This window comes from Gallus gallus, chromosome 9 (assembly GCF_016699485.2).
Source record: "Gallus gallus isolate bGalGal1 chromosome 9, bGalGal1.mat.broiler.GRCg7b, whole genome shotgun sequence".
Classification (NCBI taxonomy): Eukaryota; Metazoa; Chordata; class Aves; order Galliformes; family Phasianidae; genus Gallus; species Gallus gallus.
In genome coordinates, this window is record NC_052540.1 from 21,832,564 (window position 1) to 21,856,909 (window position 24,346).

The 24,346-nt window shown below is 41.1% G+C and overlaps 1 protein-coding gene and 1 non-coding gene across 2 annotated transcripts; both read left to right on the plus strand.

The window, feature by feature from the left end:
• The first annotated feature begins 203 nt into the window (after window positions 1-203).
• On the plus strand, window positions 204-23,208 carry KPNA4 (karyopherin subunit alpha 4). Its single transcript, NM_001007963.2, has 17 exons — window positions 204-476; window positions 8,000-8,044; window positions 8,761-8,850; window positions 8,936-8,965; window positions 9,046-9,098; window positions 10,259-10,354; window positions 10,455-10,540; window positions 12,258-12,344; window positions 13,570-13,739; window positions 13,827-13,871; window positions 14,421-14,552; window positions 14,797-14,925; window positions 16,248-16,352; window positions 17,338-17,409; window positions 18,015-18,177; window positions 19,282-19,376; window positions 21,291-23,208. Exons 1-17 carry the CDS (start codon window positions 408-410, stop codon window positions 21,387-21,389), a joined length of 1,566 nt encoding a protein of 521 aa, NP_001007964.1. The 5' UTR covers window positions 204-407; the 3' UTR covers window positions 21,390-23,208.
• Window positions 15,266-15,589, plus strand: LOC112533096. The gene has a single exon (XR_003076866.2). It is a non-coding gene; the product is annotated as a small Cajal body-specific RNA 7 (non-coding RNA).
• Window positions 23,209-24,346: the final 1,138 nt, after the last annotated feature.

The window sequence follows — 24,346 nt, forward strand, 5'->3', positions numbered from 1 at the left end:
CGAAGCGCCTGGAAGGGCTCTCTCTCTCCCCTCCCCCTCCCGCGCTCCGTCACCGCGCGCGTCACGGCGCGGCGCAGCTCCCTCCCTCTCCCTCCCCTCTCCCATTGGCCGCCGGGCGCGGGCTCCTCGGCCAATCAGCGGGCGCGGCCGGGCGGCCCAGAGCGAGGCTGCCCCTCTTTCCCCTCCCCTCCCCCCCCGCTCGCGCCGTCCCTGGCTCCCGGCACGTTCGGCGCCCGGCAGCGGGGCAGCGCCGCCCCGAGCAGGCCGGCAGCGGCGCGGCGAGAGGACTCGGCCGCTGCGGAGAGCGGCCCCCGGTGTGTTCGAGCTACAGGGCCACGGGTCCGGGAGGAGAAAAAGGAGGAGGAGGCGGAGGAGCAGCCGCGCTCCCTCCCACCTTCCCCCCCGCCATGGCCGACAACGAGAAACTGGACAACCAGCGGCTGAAGAACTTCAAGAACAAAGGCCGCGACCTGGAGGTACCGCCCGGCGGGAGGGGCCGCCCGGTCATGGCGGCGGGAGGGGGCCGCCGTGTGGCGTCTTTCCTAATCCGCCGGCGAGGGGCCCGCGGCGGGGCCGCGGCCTGCGCCGCCCGCCCAGCGAGGGAGGGCCGGGAGGAAGGGGAAGGGAGAGGCCGCGCTGCGCGGTCGGGCGCGGCCGTTGGGCTCCGCGGTGGGGGCGGAGGCGCTGAGGGGCAGCGCGGGGCTCCCGAGGCGGTCCGCCCCGCGCGGCCGGGGGAGCCCCGCGCTGCCCCTCAGAGAGAGGGGGGTGGCGGGGGCGCCCTGGGGCGGCGCTGAGGGCCCCGCGGCTCCCCTCGGCCCTGGAAAGCCTGAGTCAGGGCAGGGCCCGGCTGCGTCCCGCCGTGCTGCTCCCCGTGGATAAAGCAGTTCTTCGCCTCCGCTTTATACCCGACATCGTTTTAAACCACTTCTTGTTGTTTCTTTCCTCATCCGGGTCAAATATCGCTCTTTTAGCAGAGTGTGGAAGCAGTCGTGGTCTCAGCGTGCGGTGGTGAAGTTGTGGATGGGTTCCTCCATCCCTATCCGTGCTGCTCCAGGATTGAATTAATGGAGGGTTTCTGCGGCAGATCTCAATCTTTATGCTCAAATCTTTATGCTGGGTATCAGCCTCGCCCATCACACCCGGCCCTGGGGAAGGCTCTGCGTGGTGATGTCGTCAGTGTGAGGCTGTGGTCGAGCTGTGGGCTTTGGCCTTCACGTTCTGTTTCTGTTTGGCCCCGCTGTGTGTCCCTATGGTTACCGTGACATGAGATCCTGGTCCTTCTTGTGCATTGCTGAGTGCCCTATTCATCCATATAAAAAGTAAAGGATGCCTTTATATTGCTATCACTCATAAAAGCATCACCCACGTTTCCCACTCGAGGTATTACTGACTCCTGTTTGACCAAACTGTTTATTATTGAGTTACAACCTCTGGTGGTGCCAAAAGGAGGTAGAAGTGGGAACAATTGCCACAGTGACTGCTCTATTGGTGAACAGAGAGACGGCTCCTTTAGCTTTGTTGGTAACTGCTTGCCTCAGATGCTGTTTTGTGTATAAATGTTTCATTATTGCTGAAGAGAAAACTGCAAAAGAAGTGAAAGTCTGGGAGGACGCACAGGGACGTATATGCTAACATTAAAAATGAAAGCAATGGGGGGAAAAAAAAACAGGAATTTACCAGTGTTATCTGTCCTTTGGTGCCTGCATGCTGAGGGTTAAGGTAAGTCAGCTCAGTGCTCAGGAGGAACGTGTACAATAAAACAAACTGGACATGTTTGTGAATGAAGAAGCAGGCAATCTCTAGTACTTCTCTGAATTTGCTGATGCATTTCAGCGGCCTGCGCAGTGCAAGAAGCACTCTCAGGCCATATTAAATTTTAGATACTGACATCTATCCAACAAATCTTGGAACTTACACTCGCTGCCTAAAATAACCGCTGTGGATGGTTATTTTTCACACAATAGCTCCGGCTTACGGCTCTGATTCTTATTTTTTAACTGCTTGCACGTTGCGTTTTGCATTAGAGCGTGAGGTATTGGTAAGGTCCTCAGAGCCAAGTATCCTGTGGTAGCAACAGTTGCTATTCAGCCAGTTCATAGCACATGTGTTCCTGCCCTGCTTTAGCAGGAAAATGTCTATTTACTTCACATAGGCAGCCAGTGTTTGATCTTTATCTCTTCCCCTCATCTTGCCTCCTTCACTCCTCCCCCATTTAACCTCTGCTAAAATTATGCTTTTACACATCAGTTTTTTATTCAGCACTGGTGATCTTTCTTTTCTATGATGCTTTGCCTCCATTTGCTGCATCAGACAAGCCATAAATTATCCTTGGTGTCATTTTGAGGGGATGCCGACTTAGTAGGTAATTCTGGAGGATGTTGCAAAGTACAAACTTGAGAAGAAAAAAAGAGGTATATGCTTACAATCAATGGACTGACCATTGCAAGGTGTTAAACAGGTAGCTGATGCTGTCACTATGTACTTAGCTTCCAGCTGCAGGAAAGTTATTGTGCCTTACAGATCACGGGGGATTTCCAGCATTTTCAGAAATGCTGAGCATTTCTTTAGCTTCTTGGATTCATAATACTGGCTTTATTTTCACTTTCCAGCCTTTATCAGTGGGCTTCTAAAAGCATAAGGGCTGGCCTTGAAGAAAGAAAAACAAAAACATGTGTTTTACATAATATTTAGCATGATCCTTTCATGCACTAAAGTATTGGGTAAACATGCGTGCACGGGCATGTTATATTGTAAACAATGGCAGCCACGTGTTTTAAAATGACAGATTGGTGACAACAGTAGGAATAGAGGGATTCATTGTGAGCACAAATACAAAATGTTTGCTTGTTCTTCTTTCTTGTTTGTAGTACTGAATAAAGAAATAGTAGAAGGCTGATTATACTCAGTATCTGAAGAGCCTGTGGCAGGAGAGAAGCGGCGTGCAGCCGCCACAAAGGCAGGATCTCTGCGTAGTGTGAAGATTTCCACTTTGGCACACACAGGGTGCTGTTAAGCTCTGTTAGGACTTAAGTGTCAGAGCTAGAAAGGAAAAATTGCACTTTGATGGCTTAGAGGAGGTGGCCGTACAGAACTACAGGAACGGCCGCTTCTTATACATCAAAAACCCAATCCACACTTAAACGAGTGCTTAGCAAATTATGCTGTTGTTAATTACTTGGAAAGCTAGCTAAGGTAGCTTTTACTTTTTTTCCACACTTCTTCAATGAGAAACAGGTTTTACTTGGCCTTGATTTTATTCTTTTCCCTTGAATAAAAGTGGATGAGTTGTTTTTCTTTCTGTTTATTGTGGTATTGAATTTTATTTTCCAACTTTTTTTTGTTGTACAAAATCTTGGAATGAAATCTTACATCTTTCCTATACAAAGGATAAGTGAAAGCTCTTCCTGGTGTCTGCAGTAGGCACAGATTTGTGAATGGGTCGGTTTGGAGTAATTGCTGGGTGGTGCTGCTGCTGCTGGAAGAGCCCTGGAGTACAGCCTTGCTCATGGAAGGGAGCTCTGGGGTTGGTGCTTTGTTTTATCACGTGATAAGTGTCTGTTTTCTGTTAATCAATGCATACTGCGGTGTTCAAGTTTGATTGGCATTCAGGTTTTTCTGAAGTTACATCCAAGATGTGTTTTATGCAGATGATCTCTGCTGGAGGAAGCTGCTGGGTTTGTCGACCTTTTCTTCCCTGACTTGCCTGTGTGGTTGGGTGAGATACTGAGAATTGCTTTAATAGTGCCAGCGCAGGAGGAGTGTCAAACGTTTCTATTCTGTCAGTGAGAGGAGCGTGGTAAAAAATGGTGCTGATGCTGTGATGTGGGTTACTTCCAAACAAGCAGTGGAGTGGCTAATGAGTCTGAATGTTTTCTGATCTGCTGTGTCAGGACTTGTTACAGTTGCCAGTGGAGGTCACTGGGCTTGTAGTGCTAACAGTGTATTTGGAGACACCAAGGAAGCTTCAGAGCGTTGAAATACCCTGAGATTTACTGGCTGCCCCAGGTAGCTGGAACCTCCTGAACCTCTTCTGTAAGCCACACGAGGGGGTTTGTGTGAGATTCCTATGGGGGAACTGAAGGAGAGCAGGAATCTCACTCCCTGGGAGATGGTTAAAAATAGGTCCCATTACGCTGACTTGCAGTTCTGTGAGGAAGCTCAGACGCTTTGTTGTTTAAACGAGTCGTACTGAGATACTTGTTTGTAGAAAGCATTTCAGTTGGAGTACACAGCTTCTCCAGGAAAAAGCCGGAATGGCAGCATGTGCAGTGTCATTGCTTTGTATTTTGTTATTACTTTTATTTCTTTGGACTGAGAATTCCCATTATAACTCTGAAGTGGAAAGAGCTGAGATGTGTTTTTCTGGTGGGACCTTGTAGGGATGGTTTGCTTTAAAACCCTGCAGCGTTTTTATGGGTGATCTTGAGAGCAGACTTTATTGCTGCAGTCTGCAGGTGAATCAGAATTAGTATAGGAGGGAAATAATGGATAAAGGAGGGCCTAAGTCACTGTTTTGGATTTTTACCAAATCCAGATGTGAGCTGACACAGAGCTCCAAAGAGATCATCCTTCCTTTTGTAGTTCAGTGTCTTTTTAGGATGAAGTTTTTCCCCCAGAGGGTGGTGACGCACTGAACAGGTTGCCCAAGGAGGCTGTGGGTGCCCCATCCCTGCAGGCATTCAAGGCCAGGCTGGATGTGGCTCTGGGCAGCCTGGGCTGCTGGTTGGCGACCTGCACATAGCAGGGGGTTGGAACTGGATGAGCACTGTGGTCCTTTGCAACCCAGGCCATTCTGTGATTCTTTTATACCTGTGAGGCTCCGTTGTCATTGCTGTGGGGGCTGTGCTGGCCGCTGTGGGTATGGAGCCTTCTCAGCTGCTACTGCTGTAGGTGTACAAGTAGGTGCTCAAATGAAATATTTCATGACAGCAGTCTACTCCTAAAGTGCAAACAGGAAAGAATGAAGGTATGCTACTTCAGCTGTGTGCATGGTAGGGTTGAGTTCTTGTGAAGCATGGGTTGGAGAAAGAAGTGGAAGAGGGCTGAGGGTGCGTTATGCTGAGAATGAGCTCTGGGTTTATGTGCCTGTTGGGCTGATGGGGCTGAGCTGTCCCTGTGTAAGACATTGGACGCTTCTGTATTGGGCGTTGCTGAGGAAAACATGAACATATCAGCATCCTGCAGCTCACACAAGATTGTACTGATAAACTGAAGGGCTCAGTAGTGATTAATGGTCAGAAAATAGCCTTTATGATAAAAATGTTAGGAGCTAAATAATATATTGAAAAAAGGGGTAGCAGCAGTAGGTTGATGAAAATAGATTTGATGACTTGATTTCTGATGTAGAGCAGGATCCAGCAACTGAAAGAGCCAGATGAATTAGTCCCGAAGTGATGCAGTGGAGCAGTTGCCAAGGAAGGAGTGTTCAGAAATCTGTTTCTAGAAACTTGTAAATTGAGCTTGCTTGCTAATGGTTGTGTTAGTGCAAGGTGAGACTGCTTCAGAGCAGTTCAACAATCACATCAGATCTTCTCCGAAGCTGAGCCGAAGGTGACACTGGAGAATGCAGCTGTATGATGCCATCTGCCAAGGAAGCAGTGCACCTGATTTCTTCTTTGAGATGTTTTCTAAAACAACAACACAATTTATCCTGAGTGTTGCTGTTATTTGAGTTTTTCAGAGCAGTCTATTCCATTTCCAGCTGTGATGATAGTACTGTGAAACACCTTGACTTCATCTCTTCCTTCTTGTGTGTTTTCCTTTCCTGGAAGGCAGAGCAGTGACAGGGCGAACAACAGCAGCTTCTTCATCAACCCAGCGTTGCTTGCATAGAAAGTGACTCGAGGGAGCCCTGCTTTGATGAACTGCTCTTACGAGTGACTTCAGTGGTGGTTTGTCTTTTGTGCAGAGGCTTCTGCAAGTCCATTGCATTCTGGTGCTCTTCAGAACCAGACAGGAACTAAAACTGCCAGCCCCGTGGCTTCCTGTTGGTTTTGTTTGGTTTTATTTTGGTTGGTTTTATTTTCTGGAGGGAGAATCCTTTCCCTTTTCCAGCAGCGTTGATGGGTTCACAGGGTTTTGAAGCCTGATCAGTACCCCTGACTTCTATTTTTTTTTTTCCAGGTAAAGAAACTTCGTAGAAGTTGTGCCCAAGACTTTTTTGCTCGGAGTATCTGTTTTAATTGTACTCTTTTCTCCCCATTTCTGTTACATGTGTGTATATGTGCTTGTCCTGAAGGAGGATGTGCTACCATCCGAGTCATAACACTGTTAGTTGTGACTATATGGCTTTTTTAAAACCTTTATAGTTTTGTTTCCCTTTACACTTGGTTTCCCAGCAGTGCAGTTTCCTGCTCCTTTGAAACTATGTAGTCCATCTTGTTCTTGGTTAGCAACAGTTTTACCCTGTAGGACAAGGGAGGAAACTCAAACAGGAGAGGTTTGGGTTGGATGTTAAGCAGCAGTTCTTCACCCAGAGGCATTAAGGCCCTGAGCAGCTGGAGTTGCTGGGACTGCCAGCCCATGGCCACCTGTGCAGAGCCCATCATAGGGAAATGGAGCTTATCTGCATCCAGGGAGTGCTAACTGTTGACCTTGTGTTGTTGATGTGACTTTTTATAGGTGCAAAGTTGAAGAGGCCATGCATTTAAGCAGCATTAAGCTCCACTATTAATTGTGGTTTTGATTGGCCTCTTGAACTAACATCCTTTAAAATATATACGTTTCCTGACTGCTGGCTTTGGTGCTTTTTAGTGTGGGACACTTTGTACTTGGTAGTGACTCTTACCTGGCAGGTCTGTGTGCTGCAGCTGCATTAGGTACACTCCTTTGCTTTGTCTTTTATTTAGTGGGAAGCTGTTGGCTTGCAGGTGTTCCCCACTGCCTGTTTTTCTCTTGACAAAATGCATTTTTGCCCCTCCAGTGATGAGGTTCTGCCTGCAAAGCAGTGTAAGGCCATACTTTCTTTCCCCCTCACATCCCTTCTTGCCCTCTTTTCCTTTTAACTCCTTCCTTCGAGAAGGTGCAGTGCCTTACCCAGAGCTGGAAGCTTAATTCTGATGTCACGTCCATTCCTTTCAATACAAATATTTATATTCCTGAAAGTCGTGTTTTTAATCCTTCCGAGCTGTTCCTTATTGATGTTCAGAAGCTCCCCTGGCTGCTTTTCTCACACATTCAGTATTAAAGCAGTCCCTCGTGCTCTGGAATTCCAGACTTTCTCTGGAAATGTTTCATTCACAGTAAAAATGCAGTTTTATTTTAACTCATTCACATTTTGAAGCATAGGATAAAATCACTGTAGATTGTTTCCTTTTTGTTTACACCTTGCACAAGTGAATTTTTGTATATTTACATCTTTTTCTGAATACTCTAAATGGGACATAAGGAAAATACATTTGTTCTTACTGTATTAAGGGTTTCGTGTGGATTTTGTTGAACGTTATCTTTTTTAGTTATAGTTTGCTTTTGCACATTATAGTTCAATTTTCCTTATTAGGTCTCTTAATTTGAACTTATTTCCCTGCCTTGGGTAATACATTTATTAATAACTGTTATGGTTGAGACTTTATGGCTTTCATGTTCCCTATACCTAAGCCTGGAGGGAGGTCAGTGCTGAGTACAGAAGTGGCAACCTGGGGTTTTGGCCTCGTGTACTCTGGTGATGTGGGTATTCTCTTAGTGGGGGGAAAAACAAGAAGTAATCTTGAATTGAGAAGGAGTTATAAATATCAGGCAATCCTGGTATGCTTTCTCAGAGTTTGCCTTGGCACTGTTATGTTTTATGAACAGCATCATCTGACAGTGCCCTTCAGGGTGCTCATTTGTTCCCCACTTTGGTTACTTCATCTTCTGTTGGATTTCTGCTTCACTACTGAAAATGAAATCTGGTGTGTACAAGTACTGTTCAAAGAGCATGAAGTTGAAAATAGTTGGGCAAAAACTTAATCACTTAACCCAGGTCTAGATCATAATGTACTTCTGTTTTGATTCTTTTCAGACTATGAGAAGACAAAGGAATGAAGTTGTCGTGGAGTTGAGAAAGGTGAGATGAACTAGTATTTTTATTAAATAACATTTAGGGATGCTGGTTACTTTTAAATAAGATGCTTGTGTGTAACTCTGCAGTCCACAGGGAACGCCATCTTTAAACTGTTAATCTTTATTAATTTTGTGAAGTATCTTGGTTTAGAAGGAAACTCTGAAGTTACCATTCCAAGCAATAGAAGTCTCACATTTAAAAATGAAGTTTTATTTATTGTCTTAGGAGAAGAATAATTCTTGTTCCTGCAGCAGGGTTTTTGGTTTTGAAGATTTTGAAAGGCCTGCCATTTTTCCTTTCCGAACTTGTAGACAGCTATTTTCTTTCCCAGAGCAGCAGTTTAACAAGGATGTGTGTGAAGATACAACTGTTGAGAATTGTTGGAAATAAGATTACTTTTCTCTCAAATTTAACTTCAATTACTTCAGAAAACTTAACTTGATGAAATGGCCTGGTCTTGTTTCAAATACTGACAGATAAGTTGCAGTGTCAACATTGATGGATATACAAATGAAATTTCTAGAAGTGCAGTTACTGCTGTAGCTGTAACTGGATGGCATTTTTACTGATAAAAAGTGATTTCCAAAGTGTGCTTCCCTCTACAGCAGGTACTAACTTCTTGAGTGTTGGAACTTTCAGTAGTGTCAGTGAAGCCACACTTAAGATGCTGGTTTAAAAAAGCTTTTCTTAATCTAATTTCTTATTAACGTGTTTTTAAGAACAAAAGAGACGAACATCTTCTAAAGAGGAGGAATGTACCCCATGAGGATATCTGTGAAGATTCCGACGTAGATGGTGACTTCAGAGTGGTAAGAATTAACTCTAAGCCATGTCTTTTTTTTTTCCTTCAGAGATTGCTCATTTCTAACTGCTTTTGTATCTTTTTTTTCCTAGCAAAACACTTCTTTGGAAGCAATAGTACAGGTAAAAAAAAAAAAAGTTGTTCTCACATTCTTTATATTGTGTTGACAAATGTGAAAAGTCTAAATTTTCTCTTATTTTAGAATGCTTCAAGTGACAACCAGGGTATACAGTTAAGTGCTGTGCAAGCTGCAAGGTAAGAACACAGTTCTCTCAAATGTACCGTTTTCATTCTTAGTTTAACATGCACTTGAATTCAGACAAGGTGTATTCTAGCTTAACTAAGGAGAGTATGTATGATTACTGATGTAAAAAACCAAATCCTTAAAGAGCAGAACCTGAGGGGAAAAAAAAGCTGTCATCTTCAAAGATCCAAGTATTTCAAAGCTGTTATTTTCAAATAGTAGGCTTTGTTTTACTGCACTACAGGGGGTTGTAGTAAAATATGGCTAGCAGGACTATGAAGTCTTTACCTTTTAAATACAGAAAGAACTGGCATAATCCTTTTTGCTGGTTTTGCTGTGGGTAGGCTGCTAGCAACACCTCTTGTTTTAAGAGGGCTTCTCTGTATTTGTGTGTGTTGAAAATTTAAAGTTATATGTGGACAGTCGTTAGAAAGGTTTTAAGTATTTTAGATAAGAAAACAAATACTTTTCAGCCTTAATCTGTGCCACCCTTTAGTCTAAAGCTGGAATAGGAAAGAGGGAAGAAACAACTCTCCCTATAACCTATAGCTTTAATTGGTTCTTTGAAATAAGAGTTCTCTTCCAGTCTGGGCAGGTGGTTTGTGAATAGCCTGTGCTGTGACTGTTTTCTCACTGAACAAGAAGAAGAAACAAGTTTCTGCTGTTCCCTTCAAAGCAGACAGGCTTTCCTTATCTCCCTTGTTGGGTGGGGGAGGAAGAAGCTGCAGGAGAGCATAACTGAATAATTCAGATTATTTTACTGACTAATTTTGAAGTGTATTACCAAAGAAAACATGGTCACTAAAGCAGGTAATGAATATTATAGCTTTAGTTTTCCAGTAGTTCCGTAACTTCAGTTTTGAGACTTATTTATTTTCCCTTTAGTGTTGAAAATAGTCCTGTTTTGTGTTTGAAGTAGATACTGGGGAAGAAAGTTTCTGCCAGAAGGTAGTGCAAAACTGGAACAGTTTGTCCAGAATGGTTTTTGAATCTCCCTGCTTAGAGGTTTCCAAAGCTCAGCTACGCAGAGCTGTGACTGACCTGATGTAGTGTTAGCAGTAATTGCACTTTGAGCAGCCTTTTGACTAAATGATCTTCAGTGATCTTTTCTAGTCCTCACTTCTAATTTCTGTGACTGTTGAACTTTGTATTTTCTTATTTTCTTAAACAGAAAACTGCTTTCCAGTGATCGCAATCCACCAATTGATGATCTAATAAAATCAGGAATATTACCTATTCTAGTGCACTGTCTTGAAAGAGATGACAAGTAAGTAGTTCTACAAATCCAAGTATTGTTGTGGGAATTCCTAATGTGCCTGTATGTTCTGATTGAAAACTCATGTTACAATATTTTTTTATTTCTCTAGTCCTTCTTTACAGTTTGAAGCTGCATGGGCTTTGACAAACATTGCATCTGGAACCTCTGAACAAACACAGGCCGTGGTTCAATCTAGTAAGTCCACTACTATTTGATGGCTGATAAAGCATGCACCATAGCTTCCACAAAAACAAGATTTAAATGATAGTGTAAAGAGCATCGCATCCACACTCCTGTTTCTCTGTATCTCAAGCATGTTCACCAGTCCACGTGTGATAGGGTTGGTCCTTTCATGCGATAGCCAGGTTGGTTGAAACTGAGTTGTCAATCACAGGCCCGTCGCTGAAGGACCTGTCCATGAAGTCTCCTGCCAGAAGTTCTACTTCTTCTCTGGCAAGCAGCATCAGTTGAAGTGCACACCTGCTTTTGTTCTTCATTTTCTCAGATTTTTAAATTCAGTTGGGTTTCCTGATGGTGAGTAATCTCTTCTGGGAACTCACACTATTTTGGCAGAGTTGGTATCTGCTGGTTTTCAGTTCTCAAACATAATTTAAAAAAAAAAAGTCTCCCATGGGGGGATTTCCCATCTAATTGAGAAGAGAGAAGAAAAAGTGTGAACCAAGTCTAGAGAATGCTTCTTATGAAACTTTTCCTAAATTGAGTTGAAGAAAAAAACACTAGCCTTTGTGATTTGAGGAACCTGAAGTTTGGGAAGGAATTTGTCTTGTACGTGGAATCTGAGTTACAAAGCAAACTGTCTTCCGCACTTTAAATGTGGCTTAAGTTCTTTTTTATAAAGAAAAAGCTAAATAGAAGTGTCTGCAGAGCTTCCTAAGTCTCTGAAGGAGTCTAATATACTATTAAGCAAGGCTTTGCCTGAAATCCAAGGAAGAAATCCACAGGAATTGCAATACATGAGATGCTATTATCTTTAATGGGTAGAAACAGTGTCATATTGCAGTGCGTGCTGCTGATACCATTAAGTATACTATGTTTCCAAAAATGGAAAGACAGAATTATACTCAATTTTGTTTTCCCCAACTTTACGATCATATATTGACTTTAGTGCTACTTGGAACTTTATTTGATGTAGTAAGTACGCAGCTTCTCCAGTGTGCAGTGTGGTTTATACAATGCAATGTCAATGTTTTGTATTTTCTACGATCGTTTCACTTCAGTGATTGAAGTAGATGGTTTCTTTTTCATTTTTAGTGCTAAACAGTTAAAAGCTTCTCACAGCTTGTATGTTATTTGCTGTATATTTAAAAAATATGCCTATTTCTTAGTTCTTAGCACCATCTTGGCTATTAAGTGGCTGGGTGGATTTCTGGGTGAGCAACTGGTGCATACTTCCCTACTAGTAGTGATGTGGTGGGAGGACAATGTGTAAGTCAGTAAGATTGCAGCAGATCAAATCCATGTCCATCCTTCTTACTACATTGCTGGTCAATAATCTATTGATTTGGGTTGGCTAACTTGAATGGGTGAGGTTGGCTGTACAGTTACTACTTCTGCAATTGGTTCTGATAGAAAAGTTAGCGCTGGATTTCTAAATGTAATGGCTGTAACTCAGCTTGGAGTTCTGACAAGCTTTGGTAAATTTTTGAAACTTAAAGCAAATTAAATGTCAGGTTATTTTAAGAGTTGCAAGCTCAATAAGAACCAGCAATAAAGGAAGAATTGTTACAGAGTGTTCTACTTCAGTATCATCTGGGAAGCTGGTAGAGCTTTGCCCAATACTCAGCCAGGGGAAGAAAGTTTCATGAAGTACTGAAACTTCAGGTTAAGTAATTTTGTCTTTTCAGATGTGCCTTCCTTAACAATTGCATGGTGTTCTGTTTGTATTTTTCAGATGCTGTACCACTTTTTCTGAGACTGCTGCATTCACCTCACCAAAATGTTTGTGAACAAGCTGTGTGGGCTTTAGGCAATATCATAGGTTTGTGTTACTCCTGCCACTAAAAATTGCTGAGTTCCTTTTGAAAATGAATGAATAAACTAGGTAGCATTTTGTATCAGAACTTAGAGATGTTCAGCTGTAAGATAGTAAGCAGCCTTTATTGGCAGTCACTCTGTTTTTAACTCCTGTTTTCTCTGTCATGCATCTAGGGTGTACACCCCAAAGCATATGCATACGTGCTTTCTTTGCAGATACAGGAAAAAGGGAATTACTGTCAAACAGGCATGCGTGTAGATTGTTAAAATGAAAACGATTTTGCATTGGGTTTTGAAATATGGCCTGAGCTTACACGTGTTATATTGAATTGTAGATAAGTTGTGATCATTCAGACTTTGACTTTTTTTGTGTGCAGGCTTTAGCCAGTGCTTGTAGATGGTATACAATCCAGATGACAGTTGTAGTGTTTGAAGTCATGATTTCTGACATACTGAGGTTTCCTCCATCTGACATTTTATAAATGCCAGGTCTTAAGAAGCAAGCCAATGAAAAGCTTGGTTTTGTAACTGCCTGAAATATACTGTGTGCTTGTATGTCCCTGAACTTCTATGAGTGGGTTTAGGGAAGCAAAATCCATCCCAGTTTAAGAGTGGATCAAGTCCAAGACCACCTCATGATGCCATGTGTGTACATATCTGTGAGGAGACCAGGTGATGTGCATCCTGGGGTTATGAAGGAACTGGCTGGTGTGGTTGCCAAGCCACTCTCATCACATCTGAAAAAGCATGGCTGTAAGAGAAAGTCCCTGGTGCCTGGAAAGTGAGAAACATCACTCCCATGTTCAAGAAAGGGAGAAAGGAAGACCTAGGAAACTGCAGGCTGTTGAGCCTCATGTCTGTTCTTTAAACATTGTGTGTGTTTTTAATGGTTTGAGTTTTAAGTGTACACAAGTCAGACTGACTTCCTCATAAGCATGGATGCTGAAGACTGACTGGATCCAATGTGATTTACCGAGCAGCCATTATGAACCAAATTTAGCTGTTCTTTTGTTGGATGTGTGCAAAACCAGTGATACGGATTTGTCTTCCAAACAACAGGACGTAGGACATGGACATAAACTGGTCTTGACCACTCATAGAGAATCCTCAGATTATCATTAGGGATTTGGAGTGTGCTTTTAAATTAAGGTGACGGTTTTGTGGTGTTATTTTTCTGCGAATTGAATGGGATGACCTTTGTTTTCATGCTCTTTTGATATTTTTCACAGGTGATGGACCCCAGTGTAGAGATTACGTTATTAGTCTTGGAGTAGTGAAACCACTGCTGTCCTTCATCAGCCCATCTATTCCCATAACTTTCTTAAGAAACGTTACTTGGGTCATGGTCAACTTGTGCCGTCACAAAGATCCTCCTCCGCCCATGGAAACCATTCAGGAGGTGACTGAATTGCTCACTGTAACTAAAGCAAACCTGAGTATCTGAATGCCTTAAAAATAACAATGTAATGATTCTTTTTCTCTTTAGATCCTTCCAGCCCTCTGTGTTTTAATTCACCACACAGATGTAAATGTAAGTAAATATCACTTAAGAGAATCAGCTTTTCTCCATTCAGAAAGTTCATCCTGAAACAAAATAAAATTTCACTTGATTTTCTGTAAGCGTTCAGTAACTCACAAATGTAGGGTTTTCTTATGACTACCACTTAAGCTTGAAACTGTAACAAAAATCTGTGTAAATGAGAAGAAAATGTGAGCATGTTAGCAAGTATTACATTACTGTTGCATCAGAGGCTAAATACAAACATAGGTTGTTTCAGTAGTAAAATAAGTGACTAACTTCCCTGAAATTATAAGTCAGCTTTTTGCCTAAACAGAAATCAGAGTTGTTTAAGAATTGTTCTTTCCTTTAGTGAAGTTGTAGCTCAGTTGGTAAAGTTGGTGGCAACGGTGCTTTATCGAAATGATTAGATATTTAAACTATTTTAGACTTCCATAGAGTGGAAAGCATTAAGTTTGTCAAACAAAGTAGGTTATGGACAAGATTCTGCTGAATTACATCATTTATCTATTTTTAATGATGATACCTCCGTGCTAATTACAAATGTTTTTTTTATATTAGATATTGGTAGATACAGTCTGGGCTCTCTCATATCTAACGGATGCTGGCAATGAACAGATCCAGATGGTGATAGACTCCGGAATAGTCCCTCATTTGGTTCCTCTTCTCAGTCATCAAGAAGTGAAAGTGCAGGTGAGTTCAGTTAACTTTTTTTAGGTGTTGCTCAAAATGCAATGCTAGAGAAAGTAGCTAATTTCTTTTTACAGTCCTTGATGAATTTTAAAGAGTACTTTTCCTATACAGCACATCATTTACATAGCATACTTAGCCTTTTTAACTGTTTGTAGCTGTAGCATGTGCTCAGTTAGAAAAATCTTCGTTCTTTCTGTTTAAAGGAAATGTTTTGTTTGCAAGAACTGAAAGTGTTTTGTTTCAGACTGCTGCGCTGAGAGCGGTAGGAAACATTGTCACTGGTACCGATGAGCAGACACAGGTAGTTCTGAATTGTGAAGCTCTTTCACATTTCCCAGCACTTCTGACACATCCCAAAGAAAAAATTAATAAGGTATGTAATTGCAGAGTTTGCATTTGATTGATAAATCCATTATATTTGGCTTAGCTGTTTTGGAGTCCACGTAATGTAGTGTGGTAGAGATCTGAGTAATGACTAATTAGAAAATGCCAGCTTACAAGAAGATGGATTATGTCTTTTTTTCCTCTTGAAGTTAACAACCATAGAAGAATCTCTAAGGAACGACAAACTTGTCCTTGACAAGAATGGTTGTTTTCTGATTCTTCTAAATGAATTCCTATGAAATTAATGCTTTATCTTGTTATTTTGGCGATTGACATAAAAGTTAGAGTTATTGATATGTGAAATGTCATTTTAATTAAACTGACTCTCTTGGAAGTGATGAAATGGAGATAATTGGATGTCTCTTTGAATGGAGTGTGTGTGAGGGACAGTCAAATGGGGTGGAAGGATGGGGGGGGGTGGGGGTGGGGGAGTGTGTGCGTGCATGCTTGTATAGAAAAGGCTTTAAATGGGGGCACTGATAATGAAAGTGCTGATTCCGGAGTGCATCTGAGGCATGTTGTTTTAAATTCTGGGGTCCTACTTTCCAACATTGCCAATGATTAAAGCCCAAGACAAGCTCACCAAGACAAGCCTAGGCATCTTAAATCTCTAACAGGTTCGTTAATAAAAATGATCCTGTGATCTGATCCAAGAGACTCAGTTGAACGTTTAAGTACAGAAACTGGGGAATTGAACCTCATTTTGAAAGAAAGCTTTGTCCATAAAGTCATACTAAATAAGTTGAAAGGTTGAGCTGTTGGAGCAGGTCCAGAGAAGGGCCACGAAGATGATCAGAGGGCTGGAGCACCTCCCCTACGGGGACAGGCTAAAAGAGTTGGGGCTCTGCAGCCTGAAGAAGAAAAGGCTCTGGGGGGACCTAGCAGTGGCCTTCCAGTACCTGAAGGGGGCCTACAGGAAGGCTGGGGAGGGACTTCTTATAAGGACAGGTAGCAACACGATGAGGGGAAATGGTTTTAAACTGGAAACTTTTAAAGGGAAGATTTAGATTAGATATTAGGAAGAAATTCTTCACTGTGAGGGTGGTGAGACATTGGAACAGATTGCCCACTGAAGTTTGAATGCCCGTTCCCTGGAAGCATTCAGGGCCAGGCTGGATGGGGCTGTGAGCAACCTGGCCTAGAGGGAAGTGTCCCTGCCTACAGCAGGAAGGTTGGATCTAGGTGGTCTTAAAGGTGCCTTCCAACCCAAACTGTTCTGTGGTTATGATCCTGTGAATGTAAAATCTTGCTGATGGAAATAAGATACGGAATATTGCTTGAATTAATTTCTTAAAACCTTTTATTTTGCAGGAAGCAGTGTGGTTTCTATCTAACATCACTGCAGGAAATCAGCAGCAAGTTCAGGCAGTAATAGATGCAAACCTTGTTCCAATGATAATACATCTTCTAGATAAGGTCAGATAACAAGAAGTATTTAACAGTTCATTTCATTAAGTGGGGAAAACGACACTAAGTTTCTTGCTTCATGTTTTGCATCACACTGTAAACTTGGGAAGAGGGGTTGACAAGCCTTATCTTTGGACATTTTTTAACATGTTGCAAGATGCGTTACTGTTTTGGATAGTATTTTGTGAAGAACTGCACAAAAATGCATGTTGAATACACTGGGGAAAGAAGCAAATCCACCCTTCTCAGTTCCTTTTAGTCTTGTTAACGTTTTTCCTCTCTGTAGAGAGTGGGGGCAGAAATCATTGCCCATGTATAAAATGAATAGATGTGATCCTGTGATGCTAGTTTATGAAATAGGGATGTCCCATCTTTTTTTTTTAAACAATTAAAACTATATCAACAAAAAACAAATGGGTGTATAAAATAGTTGTAGAGTGTATGTTTTGAGTTTTACTTCAGAAATGGCAATGTGCTGTATGCAGGTTTGCTGCTTTCTGGCATTAGAAGACGCCAGAAGTACCAACCTTGTTTGCAGTTCCAAAGATGGAATGAGCTTGGGGTTAAGACTGAAGAGATATTTTTTCCCCTAAATAACAAATACCTATTTACAAATAGTTCTAACCAGTCATGAAAATCATGATCTCAATGAGGTCACTGAGGAAAGTGTTAGGGGACTAACCTTTCTGTTTCTTAAAATTAGTAAGAAAACTTGTTGACTAATTTCAGAGGCAGCCAGTTATAGTGTGTACCATATACCATATGTAGTGTACATAGTATGTTTATCAAAACAAACACTCACTGCTTATCTCTCACTGTAACATGACAACTATTGATAAAGATGTGAGAGACGAGTGCTTCAATGCAGGCAAGTTTCTAGTGAAAGATATGATGTTACCATGCAGAATAAAGAGTAGCAAATTAAAGCTTTGACTAGAATATAATAATTCCAGTTCTTAGCTGATATAATTTCTATTTGCTCTTGTATTTTCAGGGTGACTTTGGTACTCAGAAAGAAGCTGCTTGGGCAATAAGCAATTTAACAATCAGCGGAAGAAAAGACCAAGTGAGTCAAACCTTATGAGCAGACATAAATCCTGTGGCAGGATTATGAATGTCTAGATTACTCTCCACTTCAGTCATTTTTTTTCTTTTCCACAGCAGATTTAGGAGTGAACTTAGGTTCTGGTTTTATAATGGCTGTATTGGTGGGGAGTTGGGTGGAAGCCCCTCTGTTAGGACAGCCTTATAGCTATGAGTAACTGCTTGCACACTCTGACAAGGATCTTGATCATCCAGCATTAGTATCTTTTTACCTTTTTTTTTATAAAAACATGTTAACTATGTTACAGTGGTTTCTTGTTAACTCAAAATAGAAAATTTTGTCATTATTTGAACGTGAAGTTCAAACTTTTTTTATTGCTGAGAAATTTACAGTATCTACTATTTACTTAAGCAGTCTTCCTTTCAAAACATATTTTTAACATAATAAGTTTACTCTACTATGCTATAATTAAAAAAACCCAATGAAATGTGACTTCTACAGTCTGCTTTTATCCTGATGGGTAACTTGGAGTGTTTTGACTTCCTTACGTTTGTCTGTGTTTGTGCTTGTGGTGCTTTGTCTCTGTGGCACTGGAGATCACTATCTTTTTCTTTTTTTATCCTTAGGTGGCATACTTAATTCAACAAAACGTAATTCCTCCCTTTTGCAATTTGCTAACAGTAAAAGATGCACAAGTTGTGCAAGTGGTTCTGGATGGACTAAGTAATATATTAAAAATGGCTGAAGATGAAGCAGAAACCATAGCCAATCTTATTGAAGAGTGCGGAGGTATGAATTTGAGTTATTTTTCTACTGTTTCAAAAACACTGTTTGTTGAGCCTCCTGCCATGTGTGGATGCTGTGGGCTCTGTGTTGGCACAGATGTTTTAAGCAAATCTATTTTTTTAAGAAGCAGCATCATCTTTTTCTACCTACTTAAGTTCATGATCAAGTAAAACATGGAGGAATTGGCGTATGGCAGTCAAGTTTATTAGGCATCAGTTATTCTAGTAATACGGTGTATTTAACAAATTATCTGTGAATGTATGGATAACTTGCTTACCTTAAGCATATGTGCGTCCGGGTGTTGTTTTTTTTTAAAGGAGGAATAGAATAATAAGGCGCACAGGTTGCAGAAATACAGCTTTATTTTCTTAATGGCTTTCAGAATTTCTGTATGCTGGTTGCAATTTAAGTTGACTGAAAATCTTCCAGGATGAAAGAACAGTGATACTAAGTTTGGGCACAAGTAAAAACTGAGATATCATTAACATGGAGTGATTCTTAAAATACAAAAGCTTGAAAAAGGGAGAAAGCTTAATTCAGTGAGAGTGGCAGGAGGGAAAAGAGGTGTTTGTGCCTAACGCGCTGTTGGTCATAACATTAAGAACATGGATGCATGCTTCACTCATGTTTGCCAAAAAATTGTATGCTGGAGCTAGTTGGTATATAATCAAGCTCCAGATCAGTAAGCAATGGCATGTGTGCTACCAAGAGCGTATGGATTTGAAATGTCATGGGTTGTGGCTACAACAGTGAACTGGGGGTACAAACTGCTGCTTAGAGCCCCCATCTCCCTCTGCCCTTATTTCCAAAGGCTGGCCTAACCACTCCAAGTGGAGAGAGAAGGAATCGCCATAATTATTGGAACTGGCCTTCTGTATGACCTTTTTTGGTCTTGCAGTGTGTATTCCAAAACCTCTAGTACATTCTGTCTGGTCTCTTAAGCTTTTATGCTTAAGCATGTCAAGTGGGTTTAACAGTATCTTATTGAGTTTTACTTCCTCTCTGGGTTTGCTTGTAATGATTTTGTATGATGAGACTTTAAGGTGAGGGAGGGAGGTTGTTTTACTTCAACTTAGTATTTTAATTTGACCGTGTTTTTTTGTGTAGGCCTGGAGAAAATTGAACAGCTACAAAACCATGAAAATGAAGACATCTACAAACTGGCTTATGAGATCATTGATCAGTTCTTCTCTTCAGATGATGTAAGTGTGTAATAGTTCTGACATCTGCTTTTGTAATCATTTTTCTTTCACAAATGTGATTCAGGAGAGAGACAGCAGCTCTGAAGCCTTACATTTGTTTGGTTGTTTTCCACCAGAATTTTTTAGTCTGTCCAATTGGCTGATATGCATTTAGGGTACTGTTGCACATTTGTAAGTTGAGTTTGCAGAACTATTTCAGGGTATTCATACTTCAGAGCTTATAGAATTTTAACTTGATGTTGCAGCCTTTCTGAATAGTTGATTATAGGCAACAATTAGTTCTCCAGCTCTTGAAGCTCTTCATCTGTTTAAAGCAATAGGCCTTGTCCTGATCTGTACTCCAGAGTGTTGCGGTTGCATAGATTGCAGAAATAATCACTGCACATGAGCTGTTCTGGCCTTAAGATGGACTTGTGTATTATGTGAAAGGTTGGTTCACTTGCATAGGTATCATGCCTTATAATTATGGGTTCTGCAAAACTTGCCTGGGTGTAGTCTACGAGAAGCATGGAGTTGTCCACTGGCACCTAAAATGTCATAGCACTATAATAGTCATAGTGCACATAGCATGAACTAGTTGCTTTAAAAGTTTTGATGTGCTCTTCAATAATGTGATAAACATAGGGATGTTGGACTTGATTTTGCTTACAAGTCACCTTCAATGAGATAAGGAGCATAGAGGAAATTATTTAAATGGATATTGAAGTCTGAAGGCTTGGCTGACTCATCACCATTCAGGATATGTCATGTTCTGCAACCATGCTACTGGAGAGTACTGCTCAGTGGGTTGCTTGTTTATCTTAACACCTTTCTGCGTTGTTAAGGTTCTGCATGTTTTGTTTATCACCAACCCTTATATTATAAACCAACCCTTTTGGTTTCAGAGTCTGTTGTTAGATCTCCAAAACTTTATAGGAAACTTAACATTCAGTGAAGAATGACTATGTATATGAACCTGCTGCATATCTTCTATTGTTCATGATGAAGTGTCTAAAGATCTGGTACCTAATTTAAGCCTTGTCTGTAGGGAGTGAAATACTAGGCATCAAGTAGTTCTTCTAGCTAAGCTTCTAAGTTTATTTCGCATCTGCTAACCTACTTGCTGACTTGAGTACTAAGTTCAAGATTCTGATTATTAAGAAAAATGTTTTGAATATTGTAATAATTTCAGAGATAAGTACACGTGCATCAAATGAAAGTAAAAATGTGCTGATTAGGAATGTCACTTTCCGTTTAAACATGCAAAGTAAATCAAATGAAGGTGTTAGATTTCTGTGCACTTTAAATTGTAAAAGATGCTCACTACATATAAAGGAGATATAATGTGAGTCTGCATCATGAAATGAGTATTTTCTACTTGACTGAGCAGATCTGGGGAGCATATTATTGCAGAAATGGTTAAACTGTAGAACGTGCAACCATCATCTACATCTAAGGTTCCTTTTTACGCTAGTCTATTTTTTAATGTGAACAGTAGGTCCTTGTTAGGAGCTCAGATTCTGTGTATATAGTAAGACTTGGAATTTAATACGTTGCCAATTCAGCAACCTGTATACTACCTACTTAAGCTGAAACTGCTATTTCAACTTGCTCTTTAAGTAATATTGGTCTCTTTCTAGGACCAGTGACACTTCATAAGCTGACAAATAAGTATGATATGTGACTGACAGAATACTTTCCAGTATTGTGCAGAGTGGAAATTTTTTAAATGAGAGTACCAGGTGCCATGTAGCGTATCTACTAAATTTAAAGCGTTTCAGGTTAAATTATTTCATCATAATAGCACTCCCTGGCTGGGGGAGAAAATTGAAAGAAAGCTTGATGCAATGAAGGGGATAGGTGGAGACATAGAGTTTGTCACTTCAGTGAGTCTGTCTTTCTATTCCTTCTTATTATATTCTTGTTCTTTTACAGATTGATGAAGATCCTAGCCTTGTACCAGAAGCAATACAAGGCGGAACATTTGGTTTCAATTCATCTGCCAATGTACCAGCAGAAGGGTTCCAGTTTTAGAGTGGTATTTTGGAAGTTAGGTACAATGCAGCACTGAATAAAAAAAAAAAAAGGTTTGATCCATCAATCTTGGCTCATGGGATCCGCTGCTGCATTAAATCGGGAAAGAAAATGTGAAGATTTCATTTGGAATCACAGAAAAGCCCAAATGAAGTCAAGATGGCGAGTGGGTGCGAGTGAGAATGAGTGGCAAAATGTAATGAAAAACTTCACACTGAATGCTTATTTAGATTGTTCAAAGAAAAAGGGCTACAGGTCAAAGATCTTCAGTGCCTGAGAAGGAACAATGACTTACTAGAGCAATTGGGGGGAAATGCAGTACTACCATCATCAAGCCTTGTAAGCATAAGAGAATAGGATGCCCATATAAGTCCAAGGAGAATGAGCCCAGGCCTTGCTATGAAGCACCGTGTGAATGGACAACATTGAATGAATGTCTGGACTCGATGCTGTGGAGCCAGACTTGTTTCAAATACGGGGCTCTTCAGTCATGAAGCAGACTCCTAGTCCTGGAGTGGCGTGTGTACGAGAGTATGGTTGTGATGCTGTATGTGAACGCATGCAAGCTTGATTCGCCTTCAGGGGGCTGATAATAAAACCTAGTAAATCATCAAAATGAGTTCATAAGTGTTAACTTACACTGGACACAAAACCAAGACCGGTTTAGCAGCAGACTCTGGTTTACTCCTGCAGCCTGTGTTTCTTTTTTCTTTTTTTTTTTCCCTCTTATTTTTCTTTCAGTTATTTTTAAGTTCTTTCCTGTATGGCTTATTAGTTGTTTGTAAAGTCAGAATTTCAGGAAGGCTTCCCTGTGCATTTGCACCAGATGAATGTTTGATGTTATGAAAAGCTTTCCATATCATCAAAACTAATTTGTAGATTTTTGCATGAAAAAGATCATACATTTCCCTTCAAATAGACTGTGTTGCAGTACACAAGTTACCATAATAGTAGAAAGCAGTAAAATGTGGTAATAAAATCTCATCCTTTTCATTTTCAAAGATAACACGAAGACCTTTGCATGTGGTAATCTACAGCATAGTTCATTTTTAGATTTTGTTGAGTCCTGTAACCAAATGTTTCCGTTGTGGTAGAATACCGTGCTGTGTTTCAATGTTACTTGTTTTCAAACTTTGTTTTCTATGAAAATGATATGGAAACTTCTAAAAATGGAATTTGGTGCATATGTACTGCCGAATAAAGACCGAAAAAGAGGTGTGAATAGATGTACAAATCAAGTCATGGTTTGAACACCTTTAATATGCCTAATCCAATTGTTTTAGACTCTTTTTATCTTAGATGTAGGCAGCCATGAACAATCTATTTTGAGCCACTTTAGAGAGAACTTTGTATTTTTAAAACTTGCACAAAAGCGATGCAAGTGTTTTTATAATTGGAGTAATGCCTCAGTTTTGAGGTTCTGCACACTAAATTAAAGGTGAGGTTACAAATTTGTACAAAATGAACTCTTTATAAGGTGGCTCATTGTAGGAAATGCTGTGCCTTCCCCTTTGAGCACAAGTGTTGCATGAACAACAGTTTGCTATAATAAAACATACCAGATTAGCCACCATTAGCATCTATATCTACCTTGTGTTTTAAAATCAACTGGTAATTCTGAAACACTGTAGAATGGATAAAGATTATTTTGTGATCATAACTCTTTGTTGGACTAGAGTATTTTTGCAGCATTCCTTGTCATCAGAAACATGGTTAAAGTTTAAAACTAGAAGCAGCGGAAACTAGCTTGTGAAATTTATCCAAGTAGAGTGCAGGCTAGGCTGTCTTGGGGAAATAAACATTAAATCTTGCAACAGTATTGTACTGAGCGTGTCTTTTTGTGTGTACACTCCACTGTTCTTCAAAAGGTGCTGAAGATGAGTGCTGTGTTACTGTTACTCATACTCCATCACCTGGCTTGTTTACGTGCCATACATCAGCACATGATGCAGTGCATTACGTAGGCTTGGCGCAGTGGTTTTTGGTGTAAATTGCTGCTTTACCCAATTATGTAGTATGTGTTCACTGAAGTAAGAGGGTTTCTGTGTAAAATCATACTACCCCTTAGAGGAGATGGAATAGTTAGCTTGATGTGTGTTTGTTTGGAGAAGTTGATGTGCTGTGTTTACTCACGTCACACACACAGTGTGTAGAGTGATGCACAGATTGCTGTTGGTAGAGGTAAGACAAGAATGGATATCTGTAGCAATTTGGAGGTTTGAAGCAGGAAGAAAAGGTCCTGCAGCACTCCTGCTGCCTCCTCCTGCTGTTACATACTTGCATAGGATGTCTTTAACCCAGTGCTCTGCTACCCTCAGCCTGTACCTTTTCACATGGAGTGTTCACAATGTTTATTTAAAAATTCGAAATACTAAAGCAGGAAATTCACCTGCTTCTCAGCACGTCCTGTCCCTGCTCTGTTAGTGCGCCGAAATATTGGAAGGTTAAATAGCCCAGCATCCACTGGGGGGCAGCAGTCGGAGTTCTTCGGGCCCAAGGCTGGAGTGAATTTGTTTGGCTAATGCCCTTTTTTCCTCCCCAAAGAAGCTTCCGTTTAAGGTAATTATATTCCTGGGGAAAGGGGAGCGGTGTGGGATACAAATGAGAAACCTGAAGGTTTTTCTTCTAGAACACCAATCGGGTGGTAAAAGCTTGGAAATAGGAATGGCAGAGTTAGCAGAATCACCAAAGGGTGCAGCCTTGTCACTGGGATGATAGTCACAAATCGGTTTTGTGCCTCTGTAATGCTGGGTATATTTTAGCTTGTAACGTTACAGAATGATGGAAGTGCTCCTTCGGCAGAAGGAACTCTGATGTTTCTTTTTTAGCAACAGAGATGTGATGTGAAGTGCCCTTCTCGAGCTGCTCGGTAGCAGAATGCTGCTCTGCGATAGTTAGATTGTCATCATGCAGTTGGTAACTTCTTAACGCCAGGTCAGCTCTAATAAAAATAACCA